The following is a 17,783-nucleotide window of genomic DNA, read 5'->3' on the forward strand; positions in this document are numbered from 1 at the left end:
TAGTGACGTAGTCAATATATATACTATATTTATATTATTTTTTAATGGTTATGATTATATGAAAGCTAAGTAGTAAAACTAAAAACAATACTGCTTGAAATCTTACTGAATTATATTTGTAGTTTTTAATTAAAGTATTTTATTTCGTTTTAGAATATTTATTTTTTAGATCACGGTTTAATATCAAGTTGCAAGCAAATTAAAAATCATTTGATATGATTCTTATTAAAATATTTTGCTATGTTTAATGGTTTATTAAGCATTAATTAAAAATTCTCTAATTATAAAAGCATATGAAAAAGTGTTTTAAATAAATTATCAATCCGTTTTCATTTGTTACTACCTTGACAACAACAAAGAAAATCTATAATTGTGTTGATTGTTTGTGTTAGTGTATCTGTGTGAGATTTCAACGGAAATTTATAATTTAAAGTGAGTCATTGTCGTTTTTTAATAGTCTATAAATCAGTTTTTAATTTTATTTAAGTTGGCTACAGTTTATACAAAAAACAATATTTTACGATTACGTTAGAATGTTTTAATTATTGAAAATGCGAAACGTACAATTTAACACATTAAGTATATATTCATTAACTGTTTTTTTATATACTTAAATAGCTTTTTAAGTTAAGCCATATGTGTCTGGCGAGAAATATTATTTATTTATTGTATTTGTAACTGTGTAACGTAAAATTGATTGTATTTAAGAAATCAGTTAATAAGCTAATATCGCTGTTTATATTTATTACATTGCTAATTATTTTTATACTAAATTTAACCAGATAATTAATCTGACAGTATTTAAAAATATATTTAATAAATAAATAGTTTTAGGTTAATGAAAATATTACTTTGGTTTGATCCAAGGAAAAATATTTATGAATTTTAATATCAGTTGCCTTTGGTACTTTAAATTTAGATATGCATTAAAAGTTTTAATTGAATGTATTATACCAAAACTAAAATAAAAGTGATTAAAATAAATATATTTTGTTGCAGGTGCGGGTTCTTCGTAATTTAACGGTGAAAATAGGTATTTATTAAATTAATACGTTCATTTATATACAAACCGAATTAAAAAAATATTGTGCAGTGATCTTGAAATTGAAATTTAATAATAAAAATCGTAGTTTCCTTCTAAAATAAATATTATTTATTAAAAATAGCAGTTTCAAAAGTAGTTTGAATAAACCATTTTTTTGAGTTGACAATGATATTATTTAATTAAAGTGGGATTTTAAATGAATGTTTATTTGCTCGTAGATTAAAAATAATTTTGAATTTAAAAAATTACTATCTCGTAAACCATTAGCGTTCCATGCTAATTATTTAAGACAAGGCAATAAATGAGCTAAAAATGATTTGAGTAAATTTGTATTTGTTGCTGCATTTTATTATTAATTTGTACAATATTTGTTTTGCTTTTATCTGCTATTAAATTATACGTTCTATTCAAATATTTCAATTCGATATTGAATAAATGCTTTTGAATCGCAGTTTCGTTCTAAAATCTACAAAATTTATTAAAAAACCAGTTCCAAAACTAGTTTTTTTAAATTCAGAAGGATAATATTAAATTAAATAAGGCTTTTTAATGTGTTTGCAAGCAAACAGCGATGTTTATTTACGCGTAGGATAAAAAATAATATAAAATAATTATTACTGCGTCAACCATTAGCGTTCCATGCTAATTATATAAGACAGCTAAAGAGTATTTACTCAAATCTGTTTTTGTTGTTGCATTTTAATATTAGTTTGTACAATATTATATTTGCTTTGCTCTTATCTTTTATTAAATGTTTCGTCCTAAATAAATTATCAATTACATTTAAGGCTCACAAACAAAAAAAAATTATTTCTATTATTTTTCACACATCCTTGTAACAAATTTTTTTTAATGCCGTCTTAGTTTCACAATAAATATAAATAATTAGGTTTTAGATAAAATCTTACACATAAAGTTTATTTGATTAATAATAAAAGTATATTTAAAAGTAGTTGTTTTTTTTAATCTAAAAAAGTAATTAATTGTCATTTGATTAATAAAAATATTTAAGAAGTAATAATTTGTCACTTTTTAAATACGAATTATGTTTTTAATTGTTAAATATGTAAAACATTTAAAACTTGTAGTCGATTACTTATGAAAGTAAATAAATATTAAACATGATCATTTAGTTTACAGATCAATCTAAGAAATATATTTTTTGCCAATCAAATAAAATATCACAATAACCTTTTTATTAAATTTGATAAATGAAACTTTGTTAGTTACCTAAGAACACTTTTTTTCTAATTCATAATTTAGGCAAATAAGGTTATATAAAAATATGTTCTTTTATTACTTTAATTATCAAAATTTCTTATCGTTTTGAAAGAATTAAAGTATTAGTAAACACATGACATAAACTTAATAGTTTCTTAAATATTTCGTATGTATATGTTGACTTAAGCACGTTTTAGATAACAATGAGTTATTTTAAATAATTAAAAATTTATGTACCTAAAAATAACTGACAACCAATCTGAAATTAAATTAGCAAAATTGCTAAGCCTAAGCCTGAAAGTCCTAAGCCAACATAATATACATACAAAGTTTCTTATATTTTGCTTGTATATATTATACAAAATATTATATAGTTTGTTTTTGAGTAATTCTACTACTATCATTTTAATACTGGAATTTATCGCCATAAAACATACTGTTTAATATTTCGGCAGTGATACTTTTGCTAAGGTCACAAAATTTCAACAACTGTAGCTGAACTTTCGTGACCATGGCAGGAGTATAACTTCCAAAATATTAAATTTCTGGAATTTAAATAAAATTATCAAGTGTTGTATTTAAAATTTAAAACAATAATAGTTTTATGTATTAAATTAAATATTTTAAGTGACAATAAAGATTTTTAGTACAAAAAGACATATTTAAAAAATAGACATAAAAGTTAGTAAAATAGGAATTTTTATATTTAGCAGATTTAAAAGTAAATGTTTAATCTCATACAATATCAGATACATCTAAAACGTTCTACCTTTACTTGGATAGCTTGTTTTTTAGGTCAAAATGGTATCACACAGTCACTTCGACATCCGTCTATCAGTTTTTCTAGGCGTTAAACTAAGAAAATTTTCCAAAATAATAATAGGACGTAGAAAATATAAATAGTTAAGTTTTATTTTAAATATATTTTAAAATAATAACATTAGTCTCCTTAAGTTAGTACGAGGCAATATACATAAAATAATAAAATGCTCTAGGAATATTGAATACACTGCTTGTGTTTACAATATATATTTTTCTAGTGAAATTATTTTTCATAGAAGCACTGAAGTAAGACACTACAATTTTATCTATACACATTTAATGTACCTACACGTCACGGTTATTGATCCTATTACATCTTCCTTTGCGCCATCTCTCGCAAAAGGTTATTTCCTTCCTCGTTTTGTTTTTTACTCGCCCGCCTCGGAGAGATATTTTTTTCACCATTAATTTTATTATTCGCACTTTTGTGTTTCGCGAGTATTCCTATATATATACATACAATATATGTATATAGTCTCGCGTTGTTTTAAATAATATTATCGTCCATCATCTAGGCGCCTTTTGTGTTTCAATTTTCCGGCTCCCTTCGCCGCCCCACAAATATGTCTCGCACTCACTATATTAATTATATCCGAAGACATTTTCCCATTCACGGCGTTGAGATTATTAAATTTAATGGCTGTTTGTACCCCTGGAAATATTTATGAAAAAAAAAAGAGTAAGCGAAAATTCCGCCGTCGTCGAAATTCCACCGTGTGCCATTCCCATTACGTATGCCCTTTTATGCGGCTTAAAAAAAATAAGTGTGCAATTCTGGTTAATTAGGATTAATAATTATTTTATTAGACCAATATAATAACGCAATATTAAACGTCAGGCTTATTAACTTTGTTGATTAAAGGAGCAGAATTCGTTTTAAGTATTTAATTTTAGTTAGATAAATATTTTTATAAAATTTAGCAATACTTGCATAACAAAAATATGCTTTGTCGTACATACGGTGTAATCTATTATTACGTAGGCACACTATTCCATTTGATAGATTCATAATGGTCTATATATAAATAGGTGTACCTGTAAGGATAAAAAAGATCAATGGTAAAAAAGAATTATTATAAGACTTCGTCGAACGACGACGATAATTTGCACACAGGTGCGTATATTGATCACTTATATACACAATAAAGTCGTTTTTTTGTCTAACGATTAATACATAACATATATTGCCTTAGTATCTTATAAGCGCAAACAGAATTTTATCATCCTTTTTTATCAAAATAACTGTAGATATGTTTACTAACATTTATCTTGGGCTTAGCAAAATGAGGGATGACCTAAAATAAATATCACTGAATTTGTGACAGTTATTTTATACATATTGCAAATAAAACGAACAAGAACTTTTACATTTCACAAAGTGTTGTAATTTAAAAAAATGTTAACCATTGGTGTGAAGCGCAAAATGATGAGTGCAAAGCGCAATAAAACAAGCGTTTCTGGCGCAACAGCCACTGTCAAGATTAGGTTTTATCTTATTATATTGTCTTGTTAAAATTAAATAAGCTCAAAATTACGGTCAATTAAATCTGTGCCGGAAACTATGCGCCCATAAATACACGCTTCACGCTCGAAAATTTGCGGTAAACATTTTTTTTTACTAATGCACTAATAAATTTACGATTTTTTGTTTCCTTTTACAATATAAATAATGCTCAATATATTTTGTCTAAGCCGGACTAGAAATTTAATTTTTGCTCATGCTTTTTTTACTACGTGTATTTAAAATATTTGAATTTTGATATTTAGCATAACCTGATCTAACCTTACTTAACTGTCAATATTATCTATGCAAATACAATTTAACCCCATTTGAATTTACTAGATAAATTAAGCTTTTATTATATTTAACATTATACTAGAGATTGTATCAACTTAGTTTCTCATAAATCGTACTTTGCGCTCATAAATCTGCGCTTTGCGCTCAAAAAATTTAGAATACAATTAACCTAACAAAACATTGCCATTATAAACTATGCTGTTTCTGGATATGCGGCTGTTTCTGGATATGCGTTTATAAATTTGCTCCTTGAGCTCGTTTATTAGTGTTATAATTAATATCTCAAATATGAAATATTTGAATGAATTGAGTTTAACTAAATTAAAATCTTTTTAACCTTTTAAACGCCGTGAAGTATTTGTACGGCGGTGCACTACAAGCCGGAAATTTTTTAGAAAAAATATTTTTTTTTGAAAATATATTGATGGTGTATTTTCAAGACGTACACAAAAAATATTGCGTTTTTCAGGGAAAACGCAATATTTTTTTCTTTCTAAGCCAGGGTTGTCACATTACAAAATAAAAAAATATATTCTAATATATTTGTATATAAAAAAAAAAATTTGCAAAATAAATAGTATTAATATTTCTTGAAAAAATATTTATACTCTTTTTTTAAATTATTTTTTATTATTAAATTATTAGATTAATAATGTAAAAGTTACATTAATGTTAATTGAAACAGCATGTATAAGCAATAGTAAATAATCCATGTATTATATAATTTCAATAAAACAAATTAAATATAAAATTTTACGAAGGTCGTTTTAACGTTATAATCAGTTAACCTTTCAACTGAAATTAACCCGCTAATTATATTAAATCTTATCAGTTTGCGGATTTGAGTTCAAATTTGCCAAATTCGCCAATCGTCGAACAGAAGTATCCGTAAAGGGTCCTCGTTTGTTATTTTCGAATTCCGAGGGTCTGATTTGAAATCAAATTTTCAAAAATTTTCCCATTCTACCGAATTTTCCTTTTCCTGAGTCATTATAATCGTTAGCCGTAAAAGGTACTTGCTACCTAAATATATATACTATATTATATATTTTTTAACCCTCAAAGTCCCGAGTCGCGTCGATAACGATTTTCGCGATACAGCGGTTGCTACGATAATGTCGAAATATGCAATAACACTTTGCTTGTGTGTGGGAACTTTCGCGATAGCATTGCGACCTTTTTAAGGTTAAATGGTCTACCCGAACCCTTCTTCGTATATATGACGTGGCGTACGAAATACTCACGGGGGATCCACAAAGGAAGGTATGCGAGAGTATCTCTTTTTATCTGCATACCTTTCGCTTGTATGGACAAGTTTTATACATAGAGCAAATACGCAGGAGAGAAACTATTTATTACATGAAATAGATATTAGGAAAACTAATAGGTAATTAGGAAAGCGTGAAAGGATACCATATACTTTGTATGTTAATTTTTAGGGATACATGTTCAATGATGCCTTTGAGCATCTTAATTTAAGATTAGCTTTTACGACATATTAAAACACAATTGATCTTAATGCAATTAATATTGAGTCTGCAAAAATATTGTACTAGATTTAGAAAATAAAAATATGCATTGTTTCCAATAGTCCAATATTTTAGTAATCGTTACATTAAAATAAATAATATTTTTTATGCATTAAGATCTTTTAATGCATAAAAAACCGTTTCTTTTTATTAAATTTGTTAGTGATAATCAACAGTTTAAATTTAATATATCAGCTCTGTTGTCAGTTGAGTTAGTAATCTATTGATATTTTTTAAAGGTAATATATTCTTATATTATTAAAATATTAGTTGTGTTTTTATTAAAAAATATTTTATATTATATATTATTATAACCCAATGTTAGTCAAAAGCAATACGTTAGGTAGCAACGACAGTCAATTTTAGATAGCCTTAGGTGTATTTGAACAAAGCCAGAGTTTTCCATTTTCATTTAATGTAAATATGTTTTTATATATATTGAATAACCCCATTTTGTGATCAAAGTATTGATTATGGATTGTATATTTTACTCTTTATTTAACGATTATATAATAATATTTACTATTAACATAAAACATTACGTTATTCAAATAATAAAATATCCTTTTATCTGACCGTTCGTTGCAATCTTCCAGATAAAACCACAAAGTAACTTCATCATTTGATACTTGGATACATAAATAAAATTTGAAAAATTCCTATGTGTTTGTATATAAGAGAATATAATATTATTAAAAAACTTTTTTTAATGAGTGTGGTTATTTTTAAAAAAACAATAATAGTCAATACAAACAAAGGTATCCGCTTTAACGCATTTTTGCAAGGGGCAGCTAGACTTTCGCTTGCACTTCTCGCTTTAAAGTATAACCCTAAATTGTATTGGTGTTCAGGTTCATAGTTTATTTTATTATAAATACACTTAAGTCGACCATGCTTCTATATTCTCGACCATACGGTCCAGTTAGACTTTTTTGTCGGAATATTTGAGCTCAGTGGCTGCTTGCCAATCAATTTTTTTTAGATAAAATCCAAAGTAAGTTATTTTAGCATGGTTTTTGAGTTATGGATGAGCCGATGTCAAAAAGTCTTCTTACTTTTGCCATTTGGTCATCATATACAGCTCTTACCATCACATGTAAATTAAACCTAGTTTTAGATATAACATATAAAAACCAAATCAAGCCTGATTTATTTAATTAAATTTAATTTGTTGTAATCATTTATTAAGAATGTTGTGTTTTTGCTTCTGCTAAAAATTATTAAAATTTTATGCATTATATTAGTAAGAGCGTTAAATAATAATACAATAAAAATAATTAAATGCATATATAAATAACTGTGTGCTAAGTTTTAAAGTGTTATTTTAGCTAGGTGCTTAATGCAGTCTGTTACCTGCCACTCATTAAATTCGGGCTTCGCGCTTCGAAACCTTGAGCATCAGGTTTAAAAGCTTATTTTTAGCTAGTATACTCTTTTACTTGCAATTTATTTTTTAACTAAATAATTTTAGTTTATTGCTATTTTATATTTTGTGCCAGGAATGCAGGAAAAATTACTACAGTATGAATAATAAATTATTATAACTTCTGAAGTACATAATATAATTTAGTGAAATTTTAATTTTAAATTTCACGTTAAAGCAGTGGTGCGCAAATTATAGATCATGACCCTCTCGAAGGTCAAAAGAAACTTTTTTGGTGTCGCTAAATTCAAAAAAAAATTAATAAACAAAAAATACTAGGATTCAACCAGATTCGATAAAAAAATAATATACGGATTTTGAAATAATCAAGTACCAGTAAAATATCAAAATAAAATATTAATAAATACATTTAAATGGCAGAAACAATGTTTGCCAAGCGACATGATGCAGATTGCGTACTCTCTCAGTCTCTGATTGACCTTCTTTTTAAATTTCAAAATTGCAATACAGATTTAATTGCGATTTTCTAAGCAGGTTCAAATCATTTTCTTTAAAAACAAAAATCTCATATATAAATATTATAATTTAAGTATATTACATTGTAAAAATATTTATACCCTAATGCTTAAATTAAACTATTGTTTAATTAAATTCAATATTTCATTCAGATATCTAAAAAGCCTAAATCATAAACGCAAATTTCCCACTTCAACTTTGTTGACGATTAAAAAGACTTTTTACCATAAATTCCGATTAAATTTTAAACATAATGAAGTAGTCACCACTGCTTTAAATAAATATTAAAGAATGGCATTTTAAAGTTGAGTTAATCTATAAAATAAAAATATTTAGGTGACTATTGATAGTTTGATATTTATTAATACTCCTTTTTTTTAAGTAGCATACTACAGAGCATGTACATAAAATAACTTTTACTTTAAAATACAACACACATTCTGCATTTAAATATATACTATTAAATAAAATATGTAATAATTTAACTAGTGCTACGATTTTTTATTTATTTTATAATAATATATTTATTATTTTATTTGTTAGCATAAGTAGCAGAAGTAGATATTTAAATACCTCATATGTACAAACAAGTTTTATTTTATTTAAATATCACTGTATATCCGAGAGATTTAAGCAATTTAGACCTATTTTGTGTTATTTGATCTATTGTATTTATACATATAATAATATTTAATACGATAAAAATTGAAAAACACAAAGATTCACATAGAATTTGAACCCATGTCTTTCAGATATTAATCACTGACTATACCACTCGCTTATTGTACCGGTCAATATAAAAATATATATTGTTATAAATATATATTAAACAAAAAACGTCGGTCATTGTGTTTCGTACATTTTAAAATATAATTAATAAATAAAAATAATAATATGAGAATATAAAATAGTCCAATGTCATTTTATATAAATTAATAAATTTCATAATAAACTGTATTTTAATAATGAAATGAAATGAAATAATTATTTTTAGAATAATTCCGAGAAAAAATTAAGAAAAAATATTTTGTCGCCTTGTTTTAAATATTTTATAAAAATATAAAAAATGGTAAAGTTCAGTGTGGTTTCAGTAAAATAAATAAATAGTATAAATGCCTTTTCTGTATATAACTAAGTAAACAGCATTAAAATAAAAATATTGTGAATAATAATATATGCATAAATATGATTTAAATTGTGCAAGAAATTAAAAATAAATATTTTATCTTACTTTCAGAGTGAAAAAGTGATTTTTATTTAATTTTAACAGAAGTGCGTGACAAAGTTGCTTATTGTCATTTTTTCGAACCATAAAAAAGCGACTCGAAAGTGATTTGTGGACGTTTTAAAAATACACACATTTTAAGCATTGTTTTGTGGTTGGTTCACTTGACGATTTATTCAAGGGTCGTGCTCGGCCATGTAGCTGCGGTAATATGAATCCAGGCAAGCTGCTGGGCTTCGCAGCCTTCTGCTTGGTTATACCTACGCACATAGGTGAGTACCTAAACATTTTTTTATATATATGAAAAAATAAAATGTTATTCATAAGTTGGAAAAAATGGCATGTTGGAGGTTATAACCCTACATATTTTCGCAATTCATCCGGATGCTGCGTCATTTTTGGCCTACATACAAACTAGGTATATGTATATGTATGTAAGTGTATATATGTATGTACAATAGACGTGAAGCTTATTTCAACAATGGTTCTCCTTTGTCTTGGATGTGCTTTGAATGAATTTTATAAATTGTTAAGAAGCTTATGTTTCTGTGACTATATGTGTTTGTTTTTATATGTGTTCCGACTTATAATTAAAAACAAATATTGAAAATTCCTAATAATAGAATAGTTTAAAATCGTGAACTAAGCATATCATTAAACAAATATGCACTGCCTTATGTCTCGAACTACTCTAAAATAAATGGGTATTGTTCATATATGATTAAGGAAAATGATAAATGCAAAGGACGACGATTTATATTATAAATTATATTTCTATAAAAAGTCCACTAATAATAGACCCAACTTTTTATTCAAAAAATTAAAAGAAAAGCACTTAAAAGATTAATTCACTTTTTTATATTTTGATCCGAATTATGCAGAATTGAACCCTTTGTTATATGAAATTAAAATTCTGCTTCATTAACTACAAACGAGTTTTTGTTTGAGTTGCAAGTAAAGTAACCGCATTAATATTTAAAAAATCAGAAAAAACAGGAATGTGTGATAATAAGTTAATAACGAGACAAAGGTTAGCTGCTGCTAGCAGTACGTCGATCAGCGAGGCTTCGACTGGCGAAATATCTCTCCCCAATACATTGTTGACAGTGTAGCTTTAGTAATACTAACTGTATCGACTTTCACATATTTTTATATTATTTATATAATAGTATTTTTATATGATGGTAAATAATCGGTCATTTCCAAAAAGCATATGTAGCAAATTCTTGATTCAAAACATCCAACTGTCTTTAATTTGTTTGTTATGTTTTTTAGAGACTTAGCAACTTTGTTTAATATAATAATTGTTACTAAGTTGTGGGAAATACTTTATGCTAGATTATTTAAAATAATTTATATTAGTACAATGCTTTTATATAATACAAACCAACCTTAAATTTCGTTACAAATATTTAGTTTAAAACAGTTAGTGTTTTAAAAAATATATTTGGTAGCAAATGTTAATTATAAATATATTTAGATCGCTTTACAAACTATGGCATTTTAAAATATAAATTTTTTTCCGAAAGGATTATTATGTCTTCCGCTTAATAATAAATTTGACTCTGTTTAATACCATGTCTTCGAAGTCTTCAAAACATGTTATGATTTTATCACAAAAATATAACTTTTGAATGTTTATTTATGTGTTTTAATTTTAAAATTCCATTTTTTTTAACATGTTATTTTCTCCCACCTCTTGAATTTTTTTAAATTCCATTAGCATACAATTTTGAAAGCTTTGATTTAAAACATTTTGTTAAGTTTAATTTACAATTGTCTGCATTTTAAATTTACTGCATTGCAAATGAAAGGTTGTTGTTATGGTTTGGCCAAACTTAAGAGTTTCGTAATTCACAATATTTTTGCAATCCCACCATCAACAAAAAATATTTTTTTTAGCTTTAAAATAGGATTTACTATATTACCTTTAGATACAATGATTGTTGTCATACAACACTAATTTTTTATTATAAAATGAGCAATAAAAAGTAAATCTGTTCCAAGATCCAGAAGTTATTGGGATCTGCATATACGCGATCATTTGTTTTCTTCGCTTAATTTAATAAATACGCTTTGTCTCAGTATGTATACTCTCAGCCGTAACGAGTTAAAAAATAATGGCGAATTTCTATGAATATAAATTAATTTTGGCCGATAAAGCAGATTGGAAATGCTTTTATCGCGAGTAGAACTGATCCTTTTTTATGATATGCGTATATCCTTCCATCTAATTATAGATAGAAATCTGGTTTAGTTAACGAATCCGACAAAATTACATTTGATTAGGAATTACATATTACATTTGTAAATTCCATTAATTAAATACAGTAAAAAAGTTCAAACACATATAAATTTTTGTTGCGAGTACATCTTTTGATAAATCTTAAACTTATGTTAAATTAAGGAACTGTCTTTTAAAATATGTTATCAAAAGCATTTTTTTTTTAGTTGATGCACTTGTTTTTTTAATTAAAATATTCTAAATAACGATTTGTTACAGGAAAAATCAGTAACGAATATCATCAAATAAATAGCTCTTTAAAATTGTCTCTTTTTACAACAAAACAATCGATGCTTTCTAATAAGATTTTTATATATATGATACATACTTTATGGTAAAATTGCAAATTTTTAACTTTTGCTTATGAGCGACTCAAATACAATAATACATATGTATGTTCATATATAATAGATAATAATTCTCAATTATGGAGAAAACGACGAAGGAAGCCTTTTTACACACCCTGTGTTATTAATATACCTATATTTTGGCTGTAAAGCAAAATTAATACGAGTATACGGTGAAATTTAATATTAAAATTGTATTTGCGTTTATTCACGCTGTGTGGCACAAGCAGGTATGGAAAAAGTGTAGGTACTTAGAGGTCTGCTTTTTTTTCATCAAATTTCAAATCACAATGAATATATTGCGCTGGCGGCGGTAGAAATGTAAAACGAGATTTTCCTGCTCACTAATTTTCATCTCATTATGGAAATTCTTAAGCTTCAGCTTAATCTTGAGCATTTCCCGCTTATAAATATTTCGCGTATAATGTACGTAATGTATGCGAAATTTTACTTAACTTTAACTAATGCATTGTGAAACCGCGGATTTTAATATATAAATAGAACAAGTTACACTTTATTTTTTTATATTATTTTGGTATATTAGATAAATTAAGTAATCAAAAAAATTCTTGACATTACGTTACAATGAAACATTTACATAGATGTGATGTATCATGTCAAATTAGATCTAATTACTTGCTCTTTACAAATAAAATGTGTGTAGTTGTTATTATTGATTAATGACCTAATATACATTTGATTTGATACACTCAGAATTCAGAAAAAAAATGTATTTGTATCGTCTTGGCGTGTATTCATAGATAGCTGCGATTCCATCCCTTATTCTTACAGTTTTAGTATATTTCTGATTTTTGGCAAGAAAACTGTATTTATGTTTATTAAAAAAAGTAGCTTATGAATGACTCAGTATAACCCTAATTATATTTTTTATATTTTATTTATGGAACAAATCTTACTTTAATACACTATTGATTGATCTTATTATTTACAGATAAAATTATTATTTTTTTATTATTTTTAGGTTGATGTAAAAATTTCTTGGTTAATAAAAATATGCTTTTCTCGTCATAATATATAACTAGTAATTAATTAAAAAACTTTAAAACTAATATCCGCTGTTAAAAAGGTTATTTTTCTCTACGGAGTAGGCAGCGGTAATAAATTAAGGTTCGCCCCGAAATATTATATAATGTAACTAATTAATCCATTATTTTTTACATCATAAATGATAAGCCAAAGAATTAAGCTCACGATCAAATAATTACGGCAAAAAAATAACGTTACGTCTCAAGCTTTTCGCGAGTCACTTTCCGGCCGAGCGAAAGCCAACTTTTCATTCTGAAAACGTCTTCTCTCTCTGAGCCGTTTTTCTTACTATTCATCAATCACCATCATGCCGTGGAAAGTCTTGCCGTGCAAAAACACAATTGATCAGTTAGTCTTGATAAAGTTACCTTCAGCGTTTATTAAGGAAAACGCTGCGAAAAAATAGTGACAAATTTCCCGCTGCGATTGCCAGATTATTGATGAGTTCGATGCTCGACTTTGAGTGGTCATTTTTTTTTTGAGCATATATTAATTAGAAATAAAGAGCAATTATTATATTAAAAAATATATAATAACAATGCACAAAGAAATTTATATTTAAACCCACCAAATTTACAACGTTATTTTTGTGAATAGAATAAAAAAAAATTCTTTTCAAAACATGACATGCAAAAATAATTTTATATTACATTTATACTATCGTGTATAATATAATACTGTACGGTAAAATTTGGGCTTTAAATTTTAATATAAAAATCGTTATTATAAATGCTTAATGTATGTCTATATATAGAGTATTGCGCTTCCGTTAATTTTAATTAATATTTTTTACAGATTTAATAACATTATTTAAATGTAAAATTATACACAGTCTATTTAATTATAAACGATCCTAATTAAATTGTTATTAACTACACAAAAAGTACACGTGTTAAGATAACGAATAACAGATTTATAATTAACGCGTAACTTACAACATTTAAATTTTAATATATAATTATGCTTCAAAAGTAGTAGTAATAAATAATAAAATAATTATGGCAATAAACCTTATTATGTTAGCAAATCACTAATGACAGAAAAAACGCTTAGGTTAAACTTATGAAAAATGGAAAGGTAATAGCAGCGCATTTCGAAAAATAAAATAATACTTAATATCATAATTTTCCCAGATACTACTTTCTGTCAGCTTCCACCCGGCACCATAAAAGCAACTCTTTTGTGGGTACAAAATATGAATAGACAATGCGTCTATTTGCATAAAAACCGTCATTTCAATCTTCTCCTTGCGTTATCGACCTTCGATTCTATTGACCTTGCAGTTTCATTAATTCAAAGCGCGGATATATTTGATTAGATTCGTTGGAAAAATATGCAAGTGATGCAATTGGCTCACCAACATTAGCACCTGATGTGATTTGCCAAAAATTGTATTGCGTTTATAGATAATTAGAAAAAAATTAGCGATTTTTATCGTTTTATTGCTTTGATTTTTTTACTACTTTTTTGTAATATTATGTTTTTAATAATTTATTTTTAAAAATAAGTTAATTTAATATATATATATATATATATTTAATATATTATTTAGTTATTGTGGTATTTTTCATTGAAATTCAGAAGCCCTCAAAATTTTTTTATAAAATTAATACAAATTATATTTTTTTCGTTATTTATATTATATTTCTATTGAAATCATTTACATTAAATTTTTTTAATTTTATTATTTTTCAGTTATATACGTATTTAAATATTATTTGGGATATTTTAAAACAATGAAAGTTCGACCGCCGTACATGTACGGCGATACTGCATAAATGGTTAACCGTTACCCCAGTTCTATAAGAGTTGAACTTGATTTTAATACGATTTTTTAACTACAAAAATAATATACACTTAAATATATGTACAGATTAATATACTAATTCATATTACGTTTATTTAATTAACTTCAATTACTTTGTAGTTAATTAAAAAAACGCACGTACTGTCTAGATTACGCACATATTTATGTGATAAATAGTGTAAATTTGACTATATTTACAATTAAAACAAATAAAATGTAAAAATAAACACTTAATAAAAGTCATTTAATGTGTAAATAAATACAGTTTTAATGAGAAATATGATTATATTGTAAATTAATCAACATAGCACTAAAAAATTACTTTAACTCCAACTATAATAATAATTTATGTCTAGTGTTTATTTTTATGTTTATTTGACATAAATAATTAAATAAAATTAAAAAGCTGTCATAAAACTAATTAATATTTGTTGTAAAAAACTGAAATTCTGATTATAAAAATTGTAGACAAATATTTTTAATTTTAGAGAGATTCCATTTAAAATATATTATTTGTCAAATTTATTTAGAAAATATTAATTTATTATTAATATAAATATAATATTACGAATCAAAAACAATTAGATTTATAAAGCCCCTTGATTGATAGCTTGTTAATTGTATCCAAGTTGAAGCAGACTTGATTAAACAGTACTAATTGGATTCGAGCATGGATTGAGTTGGGCGAATTTGGTGCATTCACACGTTTTAAACACAAACAACTAAGTTCGCTACGATTCGAACTGCTTTCGATAGAGAGAAAATAAATTAAAATGTTTGTATGCAACCACGTGTTCCTTGTTTGTGTTTATTCGAGTACACCTAAGCGGGTTAAAATCATACGTGCAGTGAATGCACAGACTCGGTTAAGTATTTAATTGTACACCTCATGGATTCGCTGCTAAATTAGTATTTATCGTTATAATTTAAATACTAACATATATTTTAAATATATATATATATCAATTTCAAATGCTATGGCAGCATGTATGTATTGCAATTAAAAAGCTCAAACTTTGTAAAAATAATATATTATTTAATAATAGTTACTATATTATATTATTTTTTTAGAATTTATTTTCAGTTTGATTTGCTATCAGCTAAATTTTTAACAAATATTATGAACAAAATTATATAGTTGTGAGAGTTGAAATAATATTATTGTCGTCGCCTTATCAGTAAAATTTATAGCGAGAAGTTCTTAAACGCGAATATACATAATTTATATTATCGGAATGTTAATCAAACTTCTAAATTTATATGTATGCTTATATATGTACGTAAATGATTACTCCATCTTTGGTATATAAATACAAATATTTTATTTAATAAATATTTGTGCTAAAGACTTTTTTCACATTTATATTAATAAGATAATTTATTTGCTTATTTTTTTTACCTTAAAGAAAATTATTCAGAAGAGGTAGCATATTTTTTTAATATTTTCAAATTGATCTGTAATGAACTTATACGATAGTTTTATTATTATATGTAATTTATTTTGATGTTTCTCATTAATTGACACCACCACGTCGTTAAATACTTCATGCATTTATGTGTAATCATATTTACGTGGAATTGTGCAAAATAGACTAATTAATTCCTAGAATTTACACTCCCATAGAAACTTTACTTGGAAATTCTGTGACCCGTATTAAAACATATGCTAAATACATATAAGTTAACTAGAATTTATCCACTTATTATTTTATATTTTGTATATTATCTTGAAGATAAAAAAATCACACTTTATATACCTTCTAGATAAACATACTATAGAGGCGAATCAATTATGGTGTATATCATGGCTATGGCAGATAAAAATTGGTTTTTATTTTTTCTTCGCATCCATTCTCTCGAAAACAATACAAAAATAACGACAAGACAATACGAAATTTTATGTCGCGCCTTTCGCCGTTTGTTTGTATTCGGTGCGCCATTATTTAATTTGGCCAAAATGGCACATCAAAACAAGTTATTGTTGCGCGATAAGAAAATCTCTTCGAATAAAATATTTAATGAAATTCATATTATTCTAAAGGAATAATTTATATACATAGTGCGTGACAAAAGGCCGTACTAAAAACCTCAATATAAAATTCACACGTGCGGAACGTTTGCTCGTAATCACCTGTCGGCCATGTTGATATTAAGTAGCTTAAGAATAATATATTTTACGAGATACTCTCCATGTAGTTTCTGTACCCATTGGTAACAGTGAGTCAATCAGGATTACATTGGATTTGTCGTTAGGGATTATTTGACGATTGCCAATGTTGCTGCTAAGGGAGCTATTAGAGAGCTCAGCGAATGGCATACTAAGATAGTGAGATCATCCTAAAAAATATATGAAATAATAAGTAATATAACCAGAATCTCTAATTTGACTTTCATAATAAATAAGTAGTATAAGCCACATAAGTACTAATTGCATTTTATTGAGCTCAATATTATATTAATAATAAGTATAAGTGTGATGGTAAAATTAACATGTCAGGTATTATTTAATTTGATTAGCAAACATCTATAGATTTTCAATTAAATTAGCATCTTGAGAATAGGGCGTTATATAGCAAATAATATAAATACAAATATTTTTATTTAATATAATTAATCAGGAGTGGGAAATTGTTTAATAGGGCGTGTCGGATTGATTATTTCTTGGACCGTTTTGGGGCAAAGCTAGTCAGAAAATAATTGGAGGCGGTTGGGTAAATTATTTTTAAAATTACATAAAAATTATCATATAAAAATATTT

The 17,783-nt window shown here is 25.8% G+C and overlaps 1 protein-coding gene across 3 annotated transcripts in view; it reads left to right on the plus strand.

Moving 5' to 3' along the window:
- Nucleotides 1-17,783, plus strand: part of dpr18 (defective proboscis extension response 18) — a 118,299-nt gene that overhangs the window by 10,309 nt on the left and 90,207 nt on the right. For 2 of the 3 annotated variants that reach the window (XM_088184264.1, XM_088184265.1), the window contains exon 2: nucleotides 9,553-9,812. In XM_088184264.1, the coding sequence (XP_088040390.1) occupies nucleotides 9,752-9,812 (61 nt within the window). In that variant the 5' untranslated portion in view covers nucleotides 9,553-9,751. Of the gene's footprint in view, nucleotides 1-999; nucleotides 1,034-9,552; nucleotides 9,813-17,783 lie in introns of all 3 variants that reach the window. The other variant, XM_088184263.1, reaches the window with a different exon arrangement.

The sequence above is a fragment of the Plectrocnemia conspersa genome, unplaced genomic scaffold (genome assembly GCF_051122295.1).
Source record: "Plectrocnemia conspersa isolate PC_06_02 unplaced genomic scaffold, ASM5112229v1 ptg000004l, whole genome shotgun sequence".
Classification (NCBI taxonomy): domain Eukaryota; kingdom Metazoa; phylum Arthropoda; class Insecta; order Trichoptera; family Polycentropodidae; genus Plectrocnemia; species Plectrocnemia conspersa.